At 52.4% G+C, this 24,394-nt stretch overlaps 1 protein-coding gene across 1 annotated transcript in view; it reads right to left on the reverse strand.

Moving 5' to 3' along the window:
• LOC149975363 (methyltransferase-like protein 21E) overlaps positions 1-24,394 on the reverse strand; it is a 33,610-nt gene that overhangs the window by 4,136 nt on the left and 5,080 nt on the right. The window contains exon 2 of the mRNA XM_090206702.1: positions 356-513. Within this exon, the coding sequence (XP_090062828.1) occupies positions 356-513 (158 nt within the window). The remainder of the gene's footprint in view (positions 1-355; positions 514-24,394) is intronic.

Below are 24,394 nucleotides of genomic sequence, written 5' to 3' on the forward strand. Positions count from 1 at the left end.
GGGAAATAAACACAATGCAATGTGAACTAACAGGACATTATAAAATGAAGTTGATGGATGAAGATGTACATGGTGAGGACAAAAGTGGAATTTAAAAGTAATGATTGTGATGAAGATTAGTGTAAGGGTAGTGTTAGTGAGGATGATGAAGGTGAGCGGTAGGGTAGTGTTAGTGAGGATGATGAAGGTGACCATAAGGGTAGAGTTAGTGAGGATGATGAAGGTGACCATAAGGGTAGTGTTAGTGAGGATGATGAAGGTGACCATAAGGGTAGTGTTAGTGAGGGTGATGAAGGTGGGCGGAAGGGTAGTGTTAGTGAGGATGATGAAGGTGGGCGGAAGGCGCGTGTTGTACCGAGGGCCACATCACAGCGCCGTAGAGGTCATGTGACTCCTTGATCTTGATCTGATGGTCAGCGAAGGTATATCCCTCCCAGGCTTCCACGGTGATCAGAGACTGGATGATCCTCCTGGACATGATGGCAGCTGCCAGCTCAGCATCCACATCCACACCTGGCAACACAATTAAATCACATTTATTCTATGTAGGACACGTGCTATGGAACTATTACCAAACCATGACAGTGAAGATGCTTGCATTTCCCATCATCCCCTCTCTCAGTACAGTCTCAGGTTGTTGACGTATCCCATCATCCCCTCTCTCAGTACAGTCTCAGGTTGTTGACGTATCCCATCATCCTCTCACTCAGTACAGTCTCAGGTTGTTGACGTATCCCATCATCCTCTCTCTCAGTACAGTCTCAGGTTGTTGACGTATCCCATCATCCTCTCTCTCAGTACAGTCTCAGGTTGTTGACGTATCCCATCATCCTCTCTCTCAGTACAGTCTCAGGTTATTGACGTATCCCATCATCCTCTCTCTCAGTACAGTCTCAGGTTGTTGACGTATCACATCATCCTCTCTCTCAGTACAGTCTCAGGTTGTTGACGTATCCCATCATCCTCTCTCTCAGTACAGTCTCAGGTTGTTGACGTATCCCATCATCCTCTCTCTCAGTACAGTCTCAGGTTGTTGACGTATCCCATCATCCTCTCTCTCAGTACAGTCTCAGGTTATTGACGTATCCCATCATCCTCTCTCTCAGTACAGTCTCAGGTTGTTGACGTATCACATCATCCTCTCTCTCAGTACAGTCTCAGGTTGTTGACGTATCACATCATCCTCTCTCTCAGTACAGTCTCAGGTTGTTGACGTATCCCATCATCCTCTCTCTCAGTACAATCTCAGGTTGTTGACGTATCCCATCATCCTCTCTCTCAGTACAGTCTCAGGTTGTTGACGTATCCCATCATCCTCTCTCTCAGTACAGTCTCAGGTTGTTGACGTATCACATCATCCTCTCTCTCAGTACAGTCTCAGGTTGTTGACGTATCACATCATCCTCTCTCTCAGTACAGTCTCAGGTTGTTGACGTATCCCATCATCCTCTCTCTCAGTACAGTCTCAGGTTATTGACGTATCCCATCATCCTCTCTCTCAGTACAGTCTCAGGTTGTTGACGTATCCCATCATCCTCTCTCTCAGTACAATCTCAGGTTGTTGACGTATCCCATCATCCTCTCTCTCAGTACAGTCTCAGGTTGTTGACGTATCCCATCATCCTCTCTCTCAGTACAGTCTCAGGTTGTTGACGTATCCCATCATCCTCTCTCTCAGTACAGTCTCAGGTTGTTGACGTATCACATCATCCTCTCTCTCAGTACAGTCTCAGGTTGTTGACGTATCACATCATCCTCTCTCTCAGTACAGTCTCAGGTTGTTGACGTATCCCATCATCCTCTCTCTCAGTACAGTCTCAGGTTGTTGACGTATCCCATCATCCAAATGTTCCATTTAAAGTCGAGACCTCGTCTTGTCCCAGAATGTCTCCCCCCGCCCCCTCCTCACTAGTTGTCCCCTGTAAGGTAGGGTTAACTGAGACCTCTGACCTTGGGTTAGTACTGTGTCAGCAGTGTAACATAACCCCTCTACACGACTAGCTGACCCAGTCCAGTAACCTAGTCCCTCAGTAGAGTACCATAACCCCTCTACATGGCTAGCTGACCCAGTCCAGTAACCTAGCCCCTCAGTAGAGTACCATAACCCCTCTACACGGCTAGCTGACCCAGTCCAGTAACCTAGCCCCTCAGTAGAGTACCATAACCCCTCTACACGGCTAGCTGACCCAGTCCAGTAACCTAGTCCCTCAGTAGAGTAACATAACCCCTCTACACGACTAGCTGACCCAGTCCAGTAACCTAGTCCCTCAGTAGAGTACCATAACCCCTCTACACGGCTAGCTGACCCAGTCCAGTAACCTAGCCCCTCAGTAGAGTACCATAACCCCTCTACACGGCTAGCTGACCCAGTCCAGTAACCTAGTCCCTCAGTAGAGTAACATAACCCCTCTACACGACTAGCTGACCCAGTCCAGTAACCTAGCCCCTCAGTAGAGTACCATAACCCCTCTACACGGCTAGCTGACCCAGCATCAGTCCAGTAACCTAGCCCCTCAGTAGAGTACCATAACCCCTCTACACGGCTAGCTGACCCAGTCCAGTAACCTAGTCCCTCAGTAGAGTACCATAACCCCTCTACACGGCTAGCTGACCCAACATCAGTCCAGTAACCTAGTCCCTCAGTAGAGTACCATAACCCCTCTACACGGCTAGCTGACCCAGTCCAGTAACCTAGTCCCTCAGTAGAGTACCATAACCCCTCTACACGACTAGCTGACCCAGCATCAGTCCAGTACCCTAGCCCCTCAGTAGAGTAACATAACCCCTCTACACGGCTAGCTGACCCAGTCCAGTAACCTAGCCCCTCAGTAGAGTACCATAACCCCTCTACACGGCTAGCTGACCCAGTCCAGTAACCTAGCCCCTCAGTAGAGTACCATAACCCCTCTACACGGCTAGCTGACCCAGTCCAGTAACCTAGCCCCTCAGTAGAGTACCATAACCCCTCTACACGGCTAGCTGACCCAGTCCAGTAACCTAGTCCCTCAGTAGAGTACCATAACCCCTCTACACGACTAGCTGACCCAGCATCAGTCCAGTAACCTAGCCCCTCAGTAGAGTACCATAACCCCTCTACACGGCTAGCTGACCCAGTCCAGTAACCTAGCCCCTCAGTAGAGTACCATAACCCCTCTACACGGCTAGCTGACCCAGTCCAGTAACCTAGCCCCTCAGTAGAGTACCATAACCCCTCTACACGGCTAGCTGACCCAGTCCAGTAACCTAGCCCCTCAGTAGAGTACCATAACCCCTCTACACGGCTAGCTGACCCAGTCCAGTAACCTAGCCCCTCAGTAGAGTACCATAACCCCTCTACACGGCTAGCTGACCCAGTCCAGTAACCTAGTCCCTCAGTAGAGTAACATAACCCCTCTACACGGCTAGCTGACCCAGTCCAGTAACCTAGCCCCTCAGTAGAGTACCATAACCCCTCTACACGGCTAGCTGACCCAGTCCAGTAACCTAGTCCCTCAGTAGAGTAACATAACCCCTCTACACGACTAGCTGACCCAGTCCAGTAACCTAGTCCCTCAGTAGAGTAACATAACCCCTCTACACGACTAGCTGACCCAGTCCAGTAACCTAGTCCCTCAGTAGAGTAACATAACCCCTCTACACGACTAGCTGACCCAGTCCAGTAACCTAGCCCCTCAGTAGAGTACCATAACTCCTCTACACGGCTAGCTGACCCAGTCCAGTAACCTAGTCCCTCAGTAGAGTACCATAACCCCTCTACACGGCTAGCTGACCCAGTCCAGTAACCTAGTCCCTCAGTAGAGTACCATAACCCCTCTACACGGCTAGCTGACCCAGTCCAGTAACCTAGCCCCTCAGTAGAGTACCATAACTCCTCTACACGGCTAGCTGACCCAGTCCAGTAACCTAGTCCCTCAGTAGAGAAACATAACCCCTCTACACGGCTAGCTGACCCAGCATCAGTCCAGTAACCTAGCCCCTCAGTAGAGTAACATAACCCCTCTACACGACTAGCTGACCCAGCATCAGTCCAGTAACCTAGCCCCTCAGTAGAGTAACATAACCCCTCTACACGACTAGCTGACCCAGCATCAGTCCAGTAACCTAGCCCCTCAGTAGAGTACCATAACCCCTCTTCACGACTAGCTGACCCTGCATCAGTCCAGTAACCTAGCCCCTCAGTAGAGTAACATAACCCCTCTACACGACTAGCTGACCCAGCATCAGTCCAGTAACCTAGCCCCTCAGTAGAGTAACATAACCCCTCTACACGACTAGCTGACCCAGTCCAGTAACCTAGCCCCTCAGTAGAGTACCATAACCCCTCTACATGGCTAGCTGACCCAGCATCAGTCCAGTAACCTAGCCCCTCAGTAGAGTAACATAACCCCTCTACACGGCTAGCTGACCCAGAATCAGTCCAGTAACCTAGTCCCTCAGTAGAGTACCATAACCCCTCTACACGGCTAGCTGACCCAGTCCAGTAACCTAGTCCCTCAGTAGAGTAACATAACCCCTCTACATGGCTAGCTGACCCAGCATCAGTCCAGTAACCTAGCCCCTCAGTAGAGTAACATAACCCCTCTACACGGCTAGCTGACCCAGAATCAGTCCAGTAACCTAGTCCCTCAGTAGAGTACCATACCCCTCTACACGGCTAGCTGACCCAGTCCAGTAACCTAGTCCCTCAGTAGAGTACCATAACCCCTCTACACGGCTAGCTGACCCAGTCCAGTAACCTAGCCCCTCAGTAGAGTACCATAACCCCTCTACACGACTAGCTGACCCAGTCCAGTAACCTAGTCCCTCAGTAGAGTAACATAACCCCTCTACATGGCTAGCTGACCCAGCATCAGTCCAGTAACCTAGTCCCTCAGTAGAGTAACATAACCCCTCTACACGGCTAGCTGACCCAGTCCAGTAACCTAGTCCCTCAGTAGAGTACCATAACCCCTCTACACGGCTAGCTGACCCAGCATCAGTCCAGTAACCTAGCCCCTCAGTAGAGTAACATAACCCCTCTACACGGCTAGCTGACCCAGAATCAGTCCAGTAACCTAGTCCCTCAGTAGAGTACCATAACCCCTCTACATGGCTAGCTGACCCAGCATCAGTCCAGTAACCTAGCCCCTCAGTAGAGTAACATAACCCCTCTACACGGCTAGCTGACCCAGAATCAGTCCAGTAACCTAGTCCCTCAGTAGAGTACCATAACCCCTCTACACGGCTAGCTGACCCAGTCCAGTAACCTAGTCCCTCAGTAGAGTACCATAACCCCTCTACACGGCTAGCTGACCCAGTCCAGTAACCTAGTCCCTCAGTAGAGTACCATAACCCCTCTACACGGCTAGCTGACCCAGTCCAGTAACCTAGCCCCTCAGTAGAGTACCATAACCCCTCTACACGGCTAGCTGACCCAGTCCAGTAACCTAGTCCCTCAGTAGAGTACCATAACCCCTCTACACGGCTAGCTGACCCAGCATCAGTCCAGTAACCTAGTCCCTCAGTAGAGTACCATAACCCCTCTACACGGCTAGCTGACCCAGTCCAGTAACCTAGTCCCTCAGCAGTGTAACATAACCCCTCTACACGACTAGCTGACCCAGTCCAGTAACCTAGTCCCTCAGTAGAGTACCATAACCCCTCTACATGGCTAGCTGACCCAGTCCAGTAACCTAGCCCCTCAGTAGAGTACCATAACCCCTCTACACGGCTAGCTGACCCAGTCCAGTAACCTAGCCCCTCAGTAGAGTACCATAACCCCTCTACACGGCTAGCTGACCCAGTCCAGTAACCTAGTCCCTCAGTAGAGTAACATAACCCCTCTACACGACTAGCTGACCCAGTCCAGTAACCTAGTCCCTCAGTAGAGTACCATAACCCCTCTACACGGCTAGCTGACCCAGTCCAGTAACCTAGCCCCTCAGTAGAGTACCATAACCCCTCTACACGGCTAGCTGACCCAGCATCAGTCCAGTAACCTAGCCCCTCAGTAGAGTACCATAACCCCTCTACACGGCTAGCTGACCCAGTCCAGTAACCTAGTCCCTCAGTAGAGTAACATAACCCCTCTACACGGCTAGCTGACCCAGTCCAGTAACCTAGCCCCTCAGTAGAGTACCATAACCCCTCTACACGGCTAGCTGACCCAGCATCAGTCCAGTAACCTAGCCCCTCAGTAGAGTACCATGACCCCTCTACACGGCTAGCTGACCCAGTCCAGTAACCTAGTCCCTCAGTAGAGTACCATAACCCCTCTACACGACTAGCTGACCCAGCATCAGTCCAGTAACCTAGCCCCTCAGTAGAGTACCATGACCCCTCTACACGGCTAGCTGACCCAGTCCAGTAACCTAGTCCCTCAGTAGAGTACCATAACCCCTCTACACGGCTAGCTGACCCAGTCCAGTACCCTAGCCCCTCAGTAGAGTAACATAACCCCTCTACACGGCTAGCTGACCCAATCCAGTAACCTAGTCCCTCAGTAGAGTACCATAACCCCTCTACACGACTAGCTGACCCAGCATCAGTCCAGTAACCTAGTCCCTCAGTAGAGTACCATAACCCCTCTACACGACTAGCTGACCCAGCATCAGTCCAGTAACCTAGCCCCTCAGTAGAGTAACATAACCCCTCTACATGGCTAGCTGACCCAGTCCAGTAACCTAGCCCCTCAGTAGAGTAACATAACCCCTCTACACGGCTAGCTGACCCAGTCCAGTAACCTAGCCCCTCAGTAGAGTAACATAACCCCTCTACACGGCTAGCTGACCCAGTCCAGTAACCTAGTCCCTCAGTAGAGTAACATAACCCCTCTACACAGCTAGCTGACCCAGTCCAGTAACCTAGCCCCTCAGTAGAGTAACATAACCCCTCTACACGGCTAGCTGACCCAGTCCAGTAACCTAGCCCCTCAGTAGAGTAACATAACCCCTCTACACGGCTAGCTGACCCAGTCCAGTAACCTAGTCCCTCAGTAGAGTAACATAACCCCTCTACACGGCTAGCTGACCCAGCATCAGTCCAGTAACCTAGCCCCTCAGTAGAGTAACATAACCCCTCTACACGACTAGCTGACCCAGTCCAGTAACCTAGCCCCTCAGTAGAGTAACATAACCCCTCTACACGGCTAGCTGATCCAGCATCAGTCCAGTAACCTAGCCCCTCAGTAGAGTACCATGACCCCTCTACACGGCTAGCTGACCCAGTCCAGTAACCTAGCCCCTCAGTAGAGTAACATAACCCCTCTACACGGCTAGCTGACCCAGTCCAGTAACCTAGCCCCTCAGTAGAGTAACATAACCCCTCTACACGGCTAGCTGACCCAGTCCAGTAACCTAGCCCCTCAGTAGAGTAACATAACCCCTCTACACGGCTAGCTGACCCAGTCCAGTAACCTAGCCCCTCAGTAGAGTAACATAACCCCTCTACACGGCTAGCTGACCCAGTCCAGTAACCTAGCCCCTCAGTAGAGTAACATAACCCCTCTACACGGCTAGCTGACCCAGTCCAGTAACCTAGTCCCTCAGTAGAGTAACATAACCCCTCTACACGGCTAGCTGACCCAGTCCAGTAACCTAGTCCCTCAGTAGAGTAACATAACCCCTCTACACGGCTAGCTGACCCAGTCCAGTAACCTAGTCCCTCAGTAGAGTACCATAACCCCTCTACACGGCTAGCTGACCCAGTCCAGTAACCTAGTCCCTCAGTAGAGTACCATAAACCCTCTACACGGCTAGCTGACCCAGTCCAGTAACCTAGTCCCTCAGTAGAGTAACATAACCCCTCTACACGGCTAGCTGACCCAGTCCAGTAACCTAGTCCCTCAGTAGAGTAACATAACCCCTCTACACGGCTAGCTGACCCAGTCCAGTAACCTAACCCCTCAGTAGAGTACCATAACCCCTCTACACGGCTAGCTGACCCAGTCCAGTAACCTAGCCCCTCAGTAGAGTAACATAACCCCTCTACACGGCTAGCTGACCCAGTCCAGTAACCTAGTCCCTCAGTAGAGTAACATAACCCCTCTACACGGCTAGCTGACCCAGTCCAGTAACCTAGTCCCTCAGTAGAGTACCATAACCCCTCTACACGGCTAGCTGACCCAGTCCAGTAACCTAGCCCCTCAGTAGAGTACCATAACTCCTCTACACGGCTAGCTGACCCAGTCCAGTAACCTAGCCCCTCAGTAGAGTACCATAACTCCTCTACACGGCTAGCTGACCCAGTCCAGTAACCTAGTCCCTCAGTAGAGTACCATAACCCCTCTACACGGCTAGCTGACCCAGTCCAGTAACCTAGTCCCTCAGTAGAGTACCATAACCCCTCTACACGGCTAGCTGACCCAGTCCAGTAACCTAGCCCCTCAGTAGAGTACCATAACTCCTCTACACGGCTAGCTGACCCAGTCCAGTAACCTAGTCCCTCAGTAGAGAAACATAACCCCTCTACACGGCTAGCTGACCCAGCATCAGTCCAGTAACCTAGCCCCTCAGTAGAGTAACATAACCCCTCTACACGACTAGCTGACCCAGTCCAGTAACCTAGTCCCTCAGTAGAGTAACATAACCCCTCTACATGGCTAGCTGACCCAGCATCAGTCCAGTAACCTAGTCCCTCAGTAGAGTAACATAACCCCTCTACACGGCTAGCTGACCCAGTCCAGTAACCTAGTCCCTCAGTAGAGTACCATAACCCCTCTACACGGCTAGCTGACCCAGCATCAGTCCAGTAACCTAGCCCCTCAGTAGAGTAACATAACCCCTCTACACGGCTAGCTGACCCAGAATCAGTCCAGTAACCTAGTCCCTCAGTAGAGTACCATAACCCCTCTACATGGCTAGCTGACCCAGCATCAGTCCAGTAACCTAGCCCCTCAGTAGAGTAACATAACCCCTCTACACGGCTAGCTGACCCAGAATCAGTCCAGTAACCTAGTCCCTCAGTAGAGTACCATAACCCCTCTACACGGCTAGCTGACCCAGTCCAGTAACCTAGTCCCTCAGTAGAGTACCATAACCCCTCTACACGGCTAGCTGACCCAGTCCAGTAACCTAGTCCCTCAGTAGAGTACCATAACCCCTCTACACGGCTAGCTGACCCAGTCCAGTAACCTAGCCCCTCAGTAGAGTACCATAACCCCTCTACACGGCTAGCTGACCCAGTCCAGTAACCTAGTCCCTCAGTAGAGTACCATAACCCCTCTACACGGCTAGCTGACCCAGCATCAGTCCAGTAACCTAGTCCCTCAGTAGAGTACCATAACCCCTCTACACGGCTAGCTGACCCAGTCCAGTAACCTAGTCCCTCAGTAGAGTACCATAACCCCTCTACACGGCTAGCTGACCCAGTCCAGTAACCTAGTCCCTCAGTAGAGTACCATAACCCCTCTACACGGCTAGCTGACCCAGTCCAGTAACCTAGTCCCTCAGTAGAGTACCATAACCCCTCTACACGGCTAGCTGACCCAGTCCAGTAACCTAGTCCCTCAGTAGAGTACCATAACCCCTCTACACGGCTAGCTGACCCAGTCCAGTAACCTAGTCCCTCAGTAGAGTACCATAACCCCTCTACACGGCTAGCTGACCCAGTCCAGTAACCTAGCCCCTCAGTAGAGTACCATAACCCCTCTACACGGCTAGCTGACCCAGTCCAGTAACCTAGTCCCTCAGTAGAGTACCATAACCCCTCTACACGGCTAGCTGACCCAGTCCAGTAACCTAGCCCCTCAGTAGAGTACCATAACCCCTCTACACGGCTAGCTGACCCAGTCCAGTAACCTAGTCCCTCAGTAGAGTACCATAACCCCTCTACACGGCTAGCTGACCCAGTCCAGTAACCTAGTCCCTCAGTAGAGTACCATAACCCCTCTACACGGCTAGCTGACCCAGTCCAGTAACCTAGTCCCTCAGTAGAGTACCATAACCCCTCTACACGGCTAGCTGACCCAGTCCAGTAACCTAGCCCCTCAGTAGAGTACCATAACCCCTCTACACGGCTAGCTGACCCAGTCCAGTAACCTAGTCCCTCAGTAGAGTAACATAACCCCTCTACACGGCTAGCTGACCCAGTCCAGTAACCTAGTCCCTCAGTAGAGTAACATAACCCCTCTACACGGCTAGCTGACCCAGTCCAGTAACCTAACCCCTCAGTAGAGTACCATAACCCCTCTACACGGCTAGCTGACCCAGTCCAGTAACCTAGCCCCTCAGTAGAGTAACATAACCCCTCTACACGGCTAGCTGACCCAGTCCAGTAACCTAGTCCCTCAGTAGAGTAACATAACCCCTCTACACGGCTAGCTGACCCAGTCCAGTAACCTAGTCCCTCAGTAGAGTACCATAACCCCTCTACACGGCTAGCTGACCCAGTCCAGTAACCTAGCCCCTCAGTAGAGTACCATAACTCCTCTACACGGCTAGCTGACCCAGTCCAGTAACCTAGCCCCTCAGTAGAGTACCATAACTCCTCTACACGGCTAGCTGACCCAGTCCAGTAACCTAGTCCCTCAGTAGAGTACCATAACCCCTCTACACGGCTAGCTGACCCAGTCCAGTAACCTAGTCCCTCAGTAGAGTACCATAACCCCTCTACACGGCTAGCTGACCCAGTCCAGTAACCTAGCCCCTCAGTAGAGTACCATAACTCCTCTACACGGCTAGCTGACCCAGTCCAGTAACCTAGTCCCTCAGTAGAGAAACATAACCCCTCTACACGGCTAGCTGACCCAGCATCAGTCCAGTAACCTAGCCCCTCAGTAGAGTAACATAACCCCTCTACACGACTAGCTGACCCAGTCCAGTAACCTAGTCCCTCAGTAGAGTAACATAACCCCTCTACATGGCTAGCTGACCCAGCATCAGTCCAGTAACCTAGTCCCTCAGTAGAGTAACATAACCCCTCTACACGGCTAGCTGACCCAGTCCAGTAACCTAGTCCCTCAGTAGAGTACCATAACCCCTCTACACGGCTAGCTGACCCAGCATCAGTCCAGTAACCTAGCCCCTCAGTAGAGTAACATAACCCCTCTACACGGCTAGCTGACCCAGAATCAGTCCAGTAACCTAGTCCCTCAGTAGAGTACCATAACCCCTCTACACGGCTAGCTGACCCAGTCCAGTAACCTAACCCCTCAGTAGAGTACCATAACCCCTCTACACGGCTAGCTGACCCAGTCCAGTAACCTAGCCCCTCAGTAGAGTAACATAACCCCTCTACACGGCTAGCTGACCCAGTCCAGTAACCTAGTCCCTCAGTAGAGTAACATAACCCCTCTACACGGCTAGCTGACCCAGTCCAGTAACCTAGTCCCTCAGTAGAGTACCATAACCCCTCTACACGGCTAGCTGACCCAGTCCAGTAACCTAGCCCCTCAGTAGAGTACCATAACTCCTCTACACGGCTAGCTGACCCAGTCCAGTAACCTAGCCCCTCAGTAGAGTACCATAACTCCTCTACACGGCTAGCTGACCCAGTCCAGTAACCTAGTCCCTCAGTAGAGTACCATAACCCCTCTACACGGCTAGCTGACCCAGTCCAGTAACCTAGTCCCTCAGTAGAGTACCATAACCCCTCTACACGGCTAGCTGACCCAGTCCAGTAACCTAGCCCCTCAGTAGAGTACCATAACTCCTCTACACGGCTAGCTGACCCAGTCCAGTAACCTAGTCCCTCAGTAGAGAAACATAACCCCTCTACACGGCTAGCTGACCCAGCATCAGTCCAGTAACCTAGCCCCTCAGTAGAGTAACATAACCCCTCTACACGACTAGCTGACCCAGTCCAGTAACCTAGTCCCTCAGTAGAGTAACATAACCCCTCTACATGGCTAGCTGACCCAGCATCAGTCCAGTAACCTAGTCCCTCAGTAGAGTAACATAACCCCTCTACACGGCTAGCTGACCCAGTCCAGTAACCTAGTCCCTCAGTAGAGTACCATAACCCCTCTACACGGCTAGCTGACCCAGCATCAGTCCAGTAACCTAGCCCCTCAGTAGAGTAACATAACCCCTCTACACGGCTAGCTGACCCAGAATCAGTCCAGTAACCTAGTCCCTCAGTAGAGTACCATAACCCCTCTACATGGCTAGCTGACCCAGCATCAGTCCAGTAACCTAGCCCCTCAGTAGAGTAACATAACCCCTCTACACGGCTAGCTGACCCAGAATCAGTCCAGTAACCTAGTCCCTCAGTAGAGTACCATAACCCCTCTACACGGCTAGCTGACCCAGTCCAGTAACCTAGTCCCTCAGTAGAGTACCATAACCCCTCTACACGGCTAGCTGACCCAGTCCAGTAACCTAGTCCCTCAGTAGAGTACCATAACCCCTCTACACGGCTAGCTGACCCAGTCCAGTAACCTAGCCCCTCAGTAGAGTACCATAACCCCTCTACACGGCTAGCTGACCCAGTCCAGTAACCTAGTCCCTCAGTAGAGTACCATAACCCCTCTACACGGCTAGCTGACCCAGCATCAGTCCAGTAACCTAGTCCCTCAGTAGAGTACCATAACCCCTCTACACGGCTAGCTGACCCAGTCCAGTAACCTAGTCCCTCAGTAGAGTACCATAACCCCTCTACACGGCTAGCTGACCCAGTCCAGTAACCTAGTCCCTCAGTAGAGTACCATAACCCCTCTACACGGCTAGCTGACCCAGTCCAGTAACCTAGTCCCTCAGTAGAGTACCATAACCCCTCTACACGGCTAGCTGACCCAGTCCAGTAACCTAGTCCCTCAGTAGAGTACCATAACCCCTCTACACGGCTAGCTGACCCAGTCCAGTAACCTAGTCCCTCAGTAGAGTACCATAACCCCTCTACACGGCTAGCTGACCCAGTCCAGTAACCTAGCCCCTCAGTAGAGTACCATAACCCCTCTACACGGCTAGCTGACCCAGTCCAGTAACCTAGTCCCTCAGTAGAGTACCATAACCCCTCTACACGGCTAGCTGACCCAGTCCAGTAACCTAGCCCCTCAGTAGAGTACCATAACCCCTCTACACGGCTAGCTGACCCAGTCCAGTAACCTAGTCCCTCAGTAGAGTACCATAACCCCTCTACACGGCTAGCTGACCCAGCATCAGTCCAGTAACCTAGTCCCTCAGTAGAGTACCATAACCCCTCTACACGGCTAGCTGACCCAGTCCAGTAACCTAGTCCCTCAGTAGAGTACCATAACCCCTCTACACGGCTAGCTGACCCAGTCCAGTAACCTAGTCCCTCAGTAGAGTACCATAACCCCTCTACACGGCTAGCTGACCCAGTCCAGTAACCTAGTCCCTCAGTAGAGTACCATAACCCCTCTACACGACTAGCTGACCCTGCATCAGTCCAGTAACCTAGTCCCTCAGTAGAGTAACATAACCCCTCTACACGGCTAGCTGACCCTGCATCAGTCCAGTAACCTAGCCCCTCAGTAGAGTAACATAACCCCTCTACACGACTAGCTGACCCTGCATCAGTCCAGTAACCTAGTCCCTCAGTAGAGTAACATAACCCCTCTACACGGCTAGCTGACCCAGCATCAGTCCAGTAACCTAGTCCCTCAGTAGAGTACCATAACCCCTCTACATGGCTAGCTGACCCAGTCCAGTAACCTAGTCCCTCAGTAGAGTACCATAACCCCTCTACACGACTAGCTGACCCAGTCCAGTAACCTAGTCCCTCAGTAGAGTAACATAACCCCTCTACACGGCTAGCTGACCCAGCATCAGTCCAGTAACCTAGTCCCTCAGTAGAGTACCATAACCCCTCTACACGACTAGCTGACCCAGTCCAGTAACCTAGTCCCTCAGTAGAGTAACATAACCCCTCTACACGGCTAGCTGACCCAGCATCAGTCCAGTAACCTAGTCCCTCAGTAGAGTACCATAACCCCTCTACACGACTAGCTGACCCAGTCCAGTAACCTAGTCCCTCAGTAGAGTAACTTAACCCCTCTACACGGCTAGCTGACCCAGTCCAGTAACCTAGTCCCTCAGTAGAGTACCATAACCCCTCTACACGGCTAGCTGACCCAGTCCAGTAACCTAGTCCCTCAGTAGAGTACCATAACCCCTCTACACGGCTAGCTGACCCAGTCCAGTAACCTAGTCCCTCAGTAGAGTAACATAACCCCTCTACACGGCTAGCTGACCCAGTCCAGTAACCTAGTCCCTCAGTAGAGTAACATAACCCCTCTACACGACTAGCTGACCCAGCATCAGTCCAGTAACCTAGCCCCTCAGTAGTGTAACATAACCCCTCTACACGACTAGCTGACCCAGCATCAGTCCAGTAACCTAGTCCCTCAGTAGAGTACCATAACCCCTCTACACGGCTAGCTGACCCAGTCCAGTAACCTAGTCCCTCAGTAGAGTACCATAACCCCTCTACACGACTAGCTGACCCAGTCCAGTAACCTAGTCCCTCAGTAGAGTACCATAACCCCTCTACACAGCTAGCTGACCCTGCATCAGTCCAGTAACCTAGCCCCTCAGTAGAGTAACATAACCCCTCTACACGGCTAGCTGACCCAGCATCAGTCCAGTAACCTAGTCCCTCAGTAGAGTACCATAACCCCTCTACACGGCTAGCTGACCCTGCATCAGTCCAGTAACCTAGTCCCTCAGTAGAGTACCATAACCCCTCTACACGGCTAGCTGACCCAGTCCAGTAACCTAGTCCCTCAGTAGAGTAACATAACCCCTCTACACGACTAGCTGACCCAGTCCAGTAACCTAGTCCCTCAGTAGAGTACCATAACCCCTCTACACGGCTAGCTGACCCAGCATCAGTCCAGTAACCTAGTCCCTCAGTAGAGTACCATAACCCCTCTACACGGCTAGCTGACCCAGTCCAGTAACCTAGCCCCTCAGTAGAGTACCATAACCCCTCTACACGGCTAGCTGACCCAGTCCAGTAACCTAGTCCCTCAGTAGAGTAACTTAACCCCTCTACACGGCTAGCTGACCCAGTCCAGTAACCTAGCCCCTCAGTAGAGTACCATAACCCCTCTACACGGCTAGCTGACCCTGTCCAGTAACCTAGTCCCTCAGTAGAGTACCATAACCCCTCTACACGGCTAGCTGACCCAGTCCAGTAACCTAGTCCCTCAGTAGAGTAACATAACCCCTCTACACGACTAGCTGACCCAGCATCAGTCCAGTAACCTAGTCCCTCAGTAGAGTACCATACCCCTCTACACGGCTAGCTGACCCAGTCCAGTAACCTAGTCCCTCAGTAGAGTACCATAACCCCTCTACACGGCTAGCTGACCCAGTCCAGTAACCTAGTCCCTCAGTAGAGTAACATAACCCCTCTACACGACTAGCTGACCCTGCATCAGTCCAGTAACCTAGCCCCTCAGTAGAGTACCATAACCCCTCTACACGGCTGGCTGACCCAGTCCAGTAACCTAGCCCCTCAGTAGAGTACCATAACCCCTCTACACGGCTAGCTGACCCAGTCCAGTAACCTAGTCCCTCAGTAGAGTACCATAACCCCTCTACACGGCTAGCTGACCCAGCATCAGTCCAGTAACCTAGTCCCTCAGTAGAGTAACATAACCCCTCTACACGGCTAGCTGACCCAGTCCAGTAACCTAGTCCCTCAGTAGAGTACCATAACCCCTCTACACGGCTAGCTGACCCAGTCCAGTAACCTAGCCCCTCAGTAGAGTAACATAACCCCTCTACACGGCTAGCTGACCCAGCATCAGTCCAGTAACCTAGCCCCTCAGTAGAGTAACATAACCCCTCTACACGGCTAGCTGATCCAGTCCAGTAACCTAGCCCCTCAGTAGAGTACCATAACCCCTCTACACGGCTAGCTGACCCAGCATCAGTCCAGTAACCTAGCCCCTCAGTAGAGTACCATGACCCCTCTACACGGCTAGCTGACCCAGTCCAGTAACCTAGTCCCTCAGTAGAGTACCATGACCCCTCTACACGGCTAGCTGACCCAGTCCAGTAACCTAGCCCCTCAGTAGAGTAACATAACCCCTCTACACGGCTAGCTGACCCAGTCCAGTAACCTAGCCCCTCAGTAGAGTAACATAACCCCTCTACACGGCTAGCTGACCCTGTCCAGTAACCTAGCCCCTCAGTAGAGTAACATAACCCCTCTACACGGCTAGCTGACCCTGCATCAGTCCAGTAACCTAGTCCCTCAGTAGAGTACCATAACCCCTCTACACGGCTAGCTGACCCAGCATCAGTCCAGTAACCTAGCCCCTCAGTAGAGTACCATAACCCCTCTACACGGCTAGCTGACCCAGCATCAGTCCAGTAACCTAGCCCCTCAGTAGAGTACCATAACCCCTCTACACGGCTAGCTGACCCAGTCCAGTAACCTAGCCCCTCAGTAGAGTACCATAACCCCTCTACACGGCTAGCTGACCCAGTCCAGTAACCTAGTCCCTCAGTAGAGTAACATAACCCCTCTACACGACTAGCTGATCCAGCATCAGTCCAGTAACCTAGTCCCTCAGTAGAGTAACATAACCCCTCTACACGACTAGCTGATCCAGCATCAGTCCAGTAACCTAGCCCCTCAGTAGAGTACCATAACCCCTCTACACGGCTAGCTGACCCAGTCCAGTAACCTAGTCCCTCAGTAGAGTAACATAACCCCCCTACACGGCTAGCTGACCCAGTCCAGTAACCTAGTCCCTCAGTAGAGTACCATAACCCCTCTACACGGCTAGCTGACCCAGTCCAGTAACCTAGTCCCTCAGTAGAGTACCATAACCCCTCTACACGGCTAGCTGACCCAGCATCAGTCCAGTAACCTAGTCCCTCAGTAGAGAACCATAACCCCTCTACACGGCTAGCTGACCCAGTCCAGTAACCTAGCCCCTCAGTAGAGTACCATAACCCCTCTACACGACTAGCTGACCCAGTCCAGTAACCTAGTCCCTCAGTAGAGTACCATAACCCCTCTACACGGCTAGCTGACCCAGTCCAGTAACCTAGTCCCTCAGTAGAGTAACATAACCCCTCTACACGACTAGCTGACCCAGCATCAGTCCAGTAACCTAGTCCCTCAGTAGAGTAACATAACCCCTCTACACGGCTAGCTGACCCTGCATCAGTCCAGTAACCTAGTCCCTCAGTAGAGTACCATAACCCCTCTACACGACTAGCTGACCCAGTCCAGTAACCTAGCCCCTCAGTAGAGTACCATAACCCCTCTACACGGCTAGCTGACCCTGCATCAGTCCAGTAACCTAGCCCCTCAGTAGAGTACCATAACCCCTCTACACGGCTAGCTGACCCTGCATCAGTCCAGTAACCTAGTCCCTCAGTAGAGTACCATAACCCCTCTACACGGCTAGCTGACCCTGCATCAGTCCAGTAACCTAGTCCCTCAGTAGAGTACCATAACCCCTCTACACGGCTAGCTGACCCTGCATCAGTCCAGTAACCTAGTCCCTCAGTAGAGTACCATAACCCCTCTACACGGCTAGCTGACCCAGTCCAGTAACCTAGTCCCTCAGTAGAGTACCATAACCCCTCTACACGGCTAGCTGACCCTGCATCAGTCCAGTAACCTAGTCCCTCAGTAGAGTACCATAACCCCTCTACACGGCTAGCTGACCCAGTCCAGTAACCTAGTCCCTCAGTAGAGTACCATAACCCCTCTACACGGCTAGCTGACCCAGTCCAGTAACCTAGTCCCTCAGTAGAGTACCATAAACCCTCTACACGGCTAGCTGACCCAGTCCAGTAACCTAGTCCCTCAGTAGAGTAACATAACCCCTCTACACGGCTAGCTGACCCAGTCCAGTAACCTAGTCCCTCAGTAGAGTAACATAACCCCTCTACACGGCTAGCTGACCCAGTCCAGTAACCTAGTCCCTCAGTAGAGTACCATAACCCCTCTACACGGCTAGCTGACCCAGTCCAGTAACCTAGCCCCTCAGTAGAGTACCATAACCCCTCTACACGGCTAGCTGACCCTGCATCAGTCCAGTAACCTAGTCCCTCAGTAGAGTACCATAACCCCTCTACACGGCTAGCTGACCCAGTCCAGTAACCTAGTCCCTCAGTAGAGTACCATAACCCCTCTACACGGCTAGCTGACCCAGTCCAGTACCCTAGTCCCTCAGTAGAGTACCATAACCCCTCTACACGGCTAGCTGACCCAGTCCAGTAACCTAGTCCCTCAGTAGAGTACCATAACCCCTCTACACGGCTAGCTGACCCAGCATCAGTCCAGTAACCTAGTCCCTCAGTAGAGTACCATAACCCCTCTACACGACTAGCTGACCCAGCATCAGTCCAGTAACCTAGTCCCTCAGTAGAGTACCATAACCCCTCTACACGACTAGCTGACCCAGTCCAGTAACCTAGTCCCTCAGTAGAGTAACATAACCCCTCTACACGGCTAGCTGACCCAGTCCAGTAACCTAGTCCCTCAGTAGAGTACCATAACCCCTCTACACGACTAGCTGACCCAGCATCAGTCCAGTAACCTAGTCCCTCAGTAGAGTACCATAACCCCTCTACACGGCTAGCTGACCCAGTCCAGTAACCTAGTCCCTCAGTAGAGTACCATAACCCCTCTACACGGCTAGCTGACCCAGTCCAGTAACCTAGTCCCTCAGTAGAGTACCATAACCCCTCTACACGGCTAGCTGACCCAGTCCAGTAACCTAGTCCCTCAGTAGAGTAACATAACCCCTCTACACGACTAGCTGACCCAGCATCAGTCCAGTAACCTAGTCCCTCAGTAGAGTACCATAACCCCTCTACACGACTAGCTGACCCAGTCCAGTAACCTAGTCCCTCAGTAGAGTACCATAACCCCTCTACACGGCTAGCTGACCCAGTCCAGTAACCTAGTCCCTCAGTAGAGTACCATAACCCCTCTACACGACTAGCTGACCCAGCATCAGTCCAGTAACCTAGTCCCTCAGTAGAGTACCATAACCCCTCTACACGGCTAGCTGACCCAGTCCAGTAACCTAGTCCCTCAGTAGAGTACCATAACCCCTCTACACGGCTAGCTGACCCAGCATCAGTCCAGTAACCTAGTCCCTCAGTAGAGTAACATAACCCCTCTACACGACTAGCTGACCCAGTCCAGTAACCTAGTCCCTCAGTAGAGTACCATAACCCCTCTACACGGCTGGCTGACCCAGCATCAGTCCAGTAACCTAGTCCCTCAGTAGAGTACCATAACCCCTCTACACGGCTAGCTGACCCTGCATCAGTCCAGTAACCTAGCCCCTCAGTAGAGTACCATAACCCCTCTACACGGCTAGCTGACCCAGTCCAGTAACCTAGTCCCTCAGTAGAGTACCATAACCCCTCTACACGACTAGCTGACCCAGCATCAGTCCAGTAACCTAGTCCCTCAGTAGAGTAACATAACCCCTCTACACGACTAGCTGACCCAGCATCAGTCCAGTACCCTAGCCCCTCAGTAGAGTACCATAACCCCTCTACATGGCTAGCTGACCCAGTCCAGTAACCTAGTCCCTCAGTAGAGTACCATAACCCCTCTACACGGCTAGCTGACCCAGTCCAGTAACCTAGTCCCTCAGTAGAGTACCATAACCCCTCTACACGGCTAGCTGACCCAGTCCAGTAACCTAGCCCCTCAGTAGAGTACCATAACCCCTCTACACGGCTAGCTGACCCAGTCCAGTAACCTAGCCCCTCAGTAGAGTACCATAACCCCTCTACACGACTAGCTGACCCAGTCCAGTAACCTAGTCCCTCAGTAGAGTAACATAACCCCTCTACACGGCTAGCTGACCCAGTCCAGTAACCTAGTCCCTCAGTAGAGTACCATAACCCCTCTACACGACTAGCTGACCCAGTCCAGTAACCTAGTCCCTCAGTAGAGTACCATAACCCCTCTACACGGCTAGCTGACCCAGTCCAGTAACCTAGCCCCTCAGTAGAGTACCATAACCCCTCTACACGGCTAGCTGACCCAGTCCAGTAACCTAGCCCCTCAGTAGAGTACCATAACCCCTCTACACGGCTAGCTGACCCAGTCCAGTAACCTAGCCCCTCAGTAGAGAACCATAACCCCTCTACACGGCTAGCTGACCCAGTCCAGTAACCTAGCCCCTCAGTAACATAACCCCTCTACACGGCTAGCTGACCCAGCATCAGTCCAGTAACCTAGTCCCTCAGTAGAGTACCATAACCCCTCTACACAGCTAGCTGACCCAGTCCAGTAACCTAGCCCCTCAGTAGAGAACCATAACCCCTCTACACGGCTAGCTGACCCTGCATCAGTCCAGTAACCTAGCCCCTCAGTAGAGTACCATAACCCCTCTACACGGCTAGCTGACCCAGTCCAGTAACCTAGCCCCTCAGTAGAGTACCATAACCCCTCTACACGACTAGCTGACCCAGTCCAGTAACCTAGTCCCTCAGTAGAGTACCATAACCCCTCTACACGGCTAGCTGACCCAGTCCAGTAACCTAGCCCCTCAGTAGAGTACCATAACCCCTCTACACAGCTAGCTGACCCTGCATCAGTCCAGTAACCTAGTCCCTCAGTAGAGTACCATAACCCCTCTACACAGCTAGCTGACCCTGCATCAGTCCAGTAACCTAGTCCCTCAGTAGAGTACCATAACCCCTCTACACAGCTAGCTGACCCTGCATCAGTCCAGTAACCTAGCCCCTCAGTAGAGTACCATAACCCCTCTACACAGCTAGCTGACCCTGCATCAGTCCAGTAACCTAGCCCCTCAGTAGAGTACCATAACCCCTCTACACGGCTAGCTGACCCTGCATCAGTCCAGTAACCTAGCCCCTCAGTAGAGTAACATAACCCCTCTACACGACTAGCTGACCCAGTCCAGTAACCTAGCCCCTCAGTAGAGTACCATAACCCCTCTACACGGCTAGCTGACCCAGTCCAGTAACCTAGCCCCTCAGTAGAGTAACATAACCCCTCTACACGGCTAGCTGACCCAGTCCAGTAACCTAGTCCCTCAGTAGAGTAACATAACCCCTCTACACGGCTGGCTGACCCAGCATCAGTCCAGTAACCTAGCCCCTCAGTAGAGTAACATAACCCCTCTACACGACTAGCTGACCCAGTCCAGTAACCTAGTCCCTCAGTAGAGTACCATAACCCCTCTACACGACTAGCTGACCCAGCATCAGTCCAGTAACCTAGCCCCTCAGTAGAGTACCATGACCCCTCTACACGGCTGGCTGACCCAGTATCAGTCCAGTAACCTAGCCCCTCAGTAGAGTACCATAACCCCTCTACACGGCTAGCTGACCCAGTCCAGTAACCTAGCCCCTCAGTAGAGTAACATAACCCCTCTACACGGCTAGCTGACCCAGTCCAGTAACCTAGTCCCTCAGTAGAGTAACATAACCCCTCTACACGGCTGGCTGACCCAGCATCAGTCCAGTAACCTAGCCCCTCAGTAGAGTAACATAACCCCTCTACACGACTAGCTGACCCAGTCCAGTAACCTAGTCCCTCAGTAGAGTACCATGACCCCTCTACACGGCTGGCTGACCCAGCATCAGTCCAGTAACCTAGTCCCTCAGTAGAGTACCATAACCCCTCTACACGACTAGCTGACCCAGTCCAGTAACCTAGTCCCTCAGTAGAGTACCATGACCCCTCTACACGGCTAGCTGACCCAGTCCAGTAACCTAGTCCCTCAGTAGAGTACCATAACCCCTCTACACGGCTAGCTGACCCAGTCCAGTAACCTAGCCCCTCAGTAGAGTAACATAACCCCTCTACACGGCTAGCTGACCCAGTCCAGTAACCTAGCCCCTCAGTAACCTAGTCCCTCAGTAGAGTACCATAACCCCTCTACACGGCTGGCTGACCCAGTCCAGTAACCTAGTCCCTCAGTAGAGTACCATAACCCCTCTACACGGCTAGCTGACCCAGTCCAGTAACCTAGCCCCTCAGTAGAGTACCATAACCCCTCTACACGGCTAGCTGACCCAGTCCAGTAACCTAGTCCCTCAGTAGAGTAACATAACCCCTCTACACGACTAGCTGATCCAGCATCAGTCCAGTAACCTAGCCCCTCAGTAACCTAGTCCCTCAGTAGAGTACCATAACCCCTCTACACGACTAGCTGACCCAGCATCAGTCCAGTAACCTAGCCCCTCAGTAGAGTACCATAACCCCTCTACATGGCTAGCTGACCCAGTCCAGTAACCTAGTCCCTCAGTAGAGTACCATAACCCCTCTACACGGCTAGCTGACCCAGTCCAGTAACCTAGCCCCTCAGTAGAGTACCATAACCCCTCTACACGGCTAGCTGACCCAGTCCAGTAACCTAGTCCCTCAGTAGAGTACCATAACCCCTCTACACGGCTAGCTGACCCAGTCCAGTAACCTAGTCCCTCAGTAGAGTAACATAACCCCTCTACACGGCTAGCTGACCCAACATCAGTCCAGTAACCTAGCCCCTCAGTAGAGTACCATGACCCCTCTACACGGCTAGCTGACCCAGTCCAGTAACCTAGTCCCTCAGTAGAGTACCATAACCCCTCTACACGGCTAGCTGACCCAGTCCAGTAACCTAGTCCCTCAGTAGAGTACCATAACCCCTCTACACGGCTAGCTGACCCAGTCCAGTAACCTAGTCCCTCAGTAGAGTACCATAACCCCTCTACACGGCTAGCTGACCCAGTCCAGTAACCTAGTCCCTCAGTAGAGTACCATAACCCCTCTACACGGCTAGCTGACCCAGCATCAGTCCAGTAACCTAGCCCCTCAGTAGAGTACCATAACCACTCTACACGGCTAGCTGACCCAGTCCAGTAACCTAGTCCCTCAGTAGAGTAACATAACCCCTCTACACGACTAGCTGATCCAGCATCAGTCCAGTAACCTAGTCCCTCAGTAGAGTAACATAACCCCTCTACACGACTAGCTGATCCAGCATCAGTCCAGTAACCTAGCCCCTCAGTAACCTAGTCCCTCAGTAGAGTACCATAACCCCTCTACACGACTAGCTGATCCAGCATCAGTCCAGTAACCTAGTCCCTCAGTAGAGTAACATAACCCCTCTACACGACTAGCTGACCCAGCATCAGTCCAGTAACCTAGCCCCTCAGTAGAGTACCATAACCCCTCTACACGGCTGGCTGACCCAGTCCAGTAACCTAGTCCCTCAGTAGAGTACCATAACCCCTCTACACGGCTGGCTGACCCAGTCCAGTAACCTAGTCCCTCAGTAGAGTACCATAACCCCTCTACACGGCTGGCTGACCCAGTCCAGTAACCTAGTCCCTCAGTAGAGTACCATAACCCCTCTACACGGCTGGCTGACCCAGTCCAGTAACCTAGTCCCTCAGTAGAGTACCATAACCCCTCTACACGGCTAGCTGACCCAGCATCAGTCCAGTAACCTAGTCCCTCAGTAGAGTACCATAACCCCTCTACATGGCTAGCTGACCCAGTCCAGTAACCTAGTCCCTCAGTAGAGTACCATAACCCCTCTACACGGCTAGCTGACCCAGCATCAGTCCAGTAACCTAGTCCCTCAGTAGAGTACCATAACCCCTCTACATGGCTAGCTGACCCAGTCCAGTACCCTAGTCCCTCAGTAGAGTAACATAACCCCTCTACACGACTAGCTGATCCAGCATCAGTCCAGTAACCTAGTCCCTCAGTAGAGTAACATAACCCCTCTACACGACTAGCTGACCCAGTCCAGTAACCTAGTCCCTCAGTAACCTAGTCCCTCAGTAGAGTACCATAACCCCTCTACACGGCTGGCTGACCCAGTCCAGTAACCTAGTCCCTCAGTAGAGTAACATAACCCCTCTACACGACTAGCTGATCCAGCATCAGTCCAGTAACCTAGTCCCTCAGTAGAGTAACATAACCCCTCTACACGACTAGCTGATCCAGCATCAGTCCAGTAACCTAGCCCCTCAGTAACCTAGTCCCTCAGTAGAGTACCATAACCCCTCTACACGACTAGCTGACCCAGCATCAGTCCAGTAACCTAGCCCCTCAGTAGAGTACCATAACCCCTCTACACGGCTGGCTGACCCAGTCCAGTAACCTAGTCCCTCAGTAGAGTACCATAACCCCTCTACACAGCTAGCTGACCCAGTCCAGTACCCTAGCCCCTCAGTAGAGTAACATAACCCCTCTACACGGCTAGCTGACCCAGTCCAGTAACCTAGTCCCTCAGTAGAGTACCATAACCCCTCTACACGGCTAGCTGACCCAGCATCAGTCCAGTAACCTAGTCCCTCAGTAGAGTACCATAACCCCTCTACACGGCTGGCTGACCCAGCATCAGTCCAGTAACCTAGTCCCTCAGTAGAGTACCATAACCCCTCTACATGGCTAGCTGACCCAGTCCAGTAACCTAGTCCCTCAGTAGAGTAACATAACCCCTCTACACGGCTAGCTGACCCAGCATCAGTCCAGTAACCTAGTCCCTCAG

The sequence above is a fragment of the Oncorhynchus mykiss genome, chromosome 18, assembly GCF_057628025.1.
Source record: "Oncorhynchus mykiss isolate SJ-2025 chromosome 18, ASM5762802v1, whole genome shotgun sequence".
In the NCBI taxonomy this organism is placed as follows: domain Eukaryota; kingdom Metazoa; phylum Chordata; class Actinopteri; order Salmoniformes; family Salmonidae; genus Oncorhynchus; species Oncorhynchus mykiss.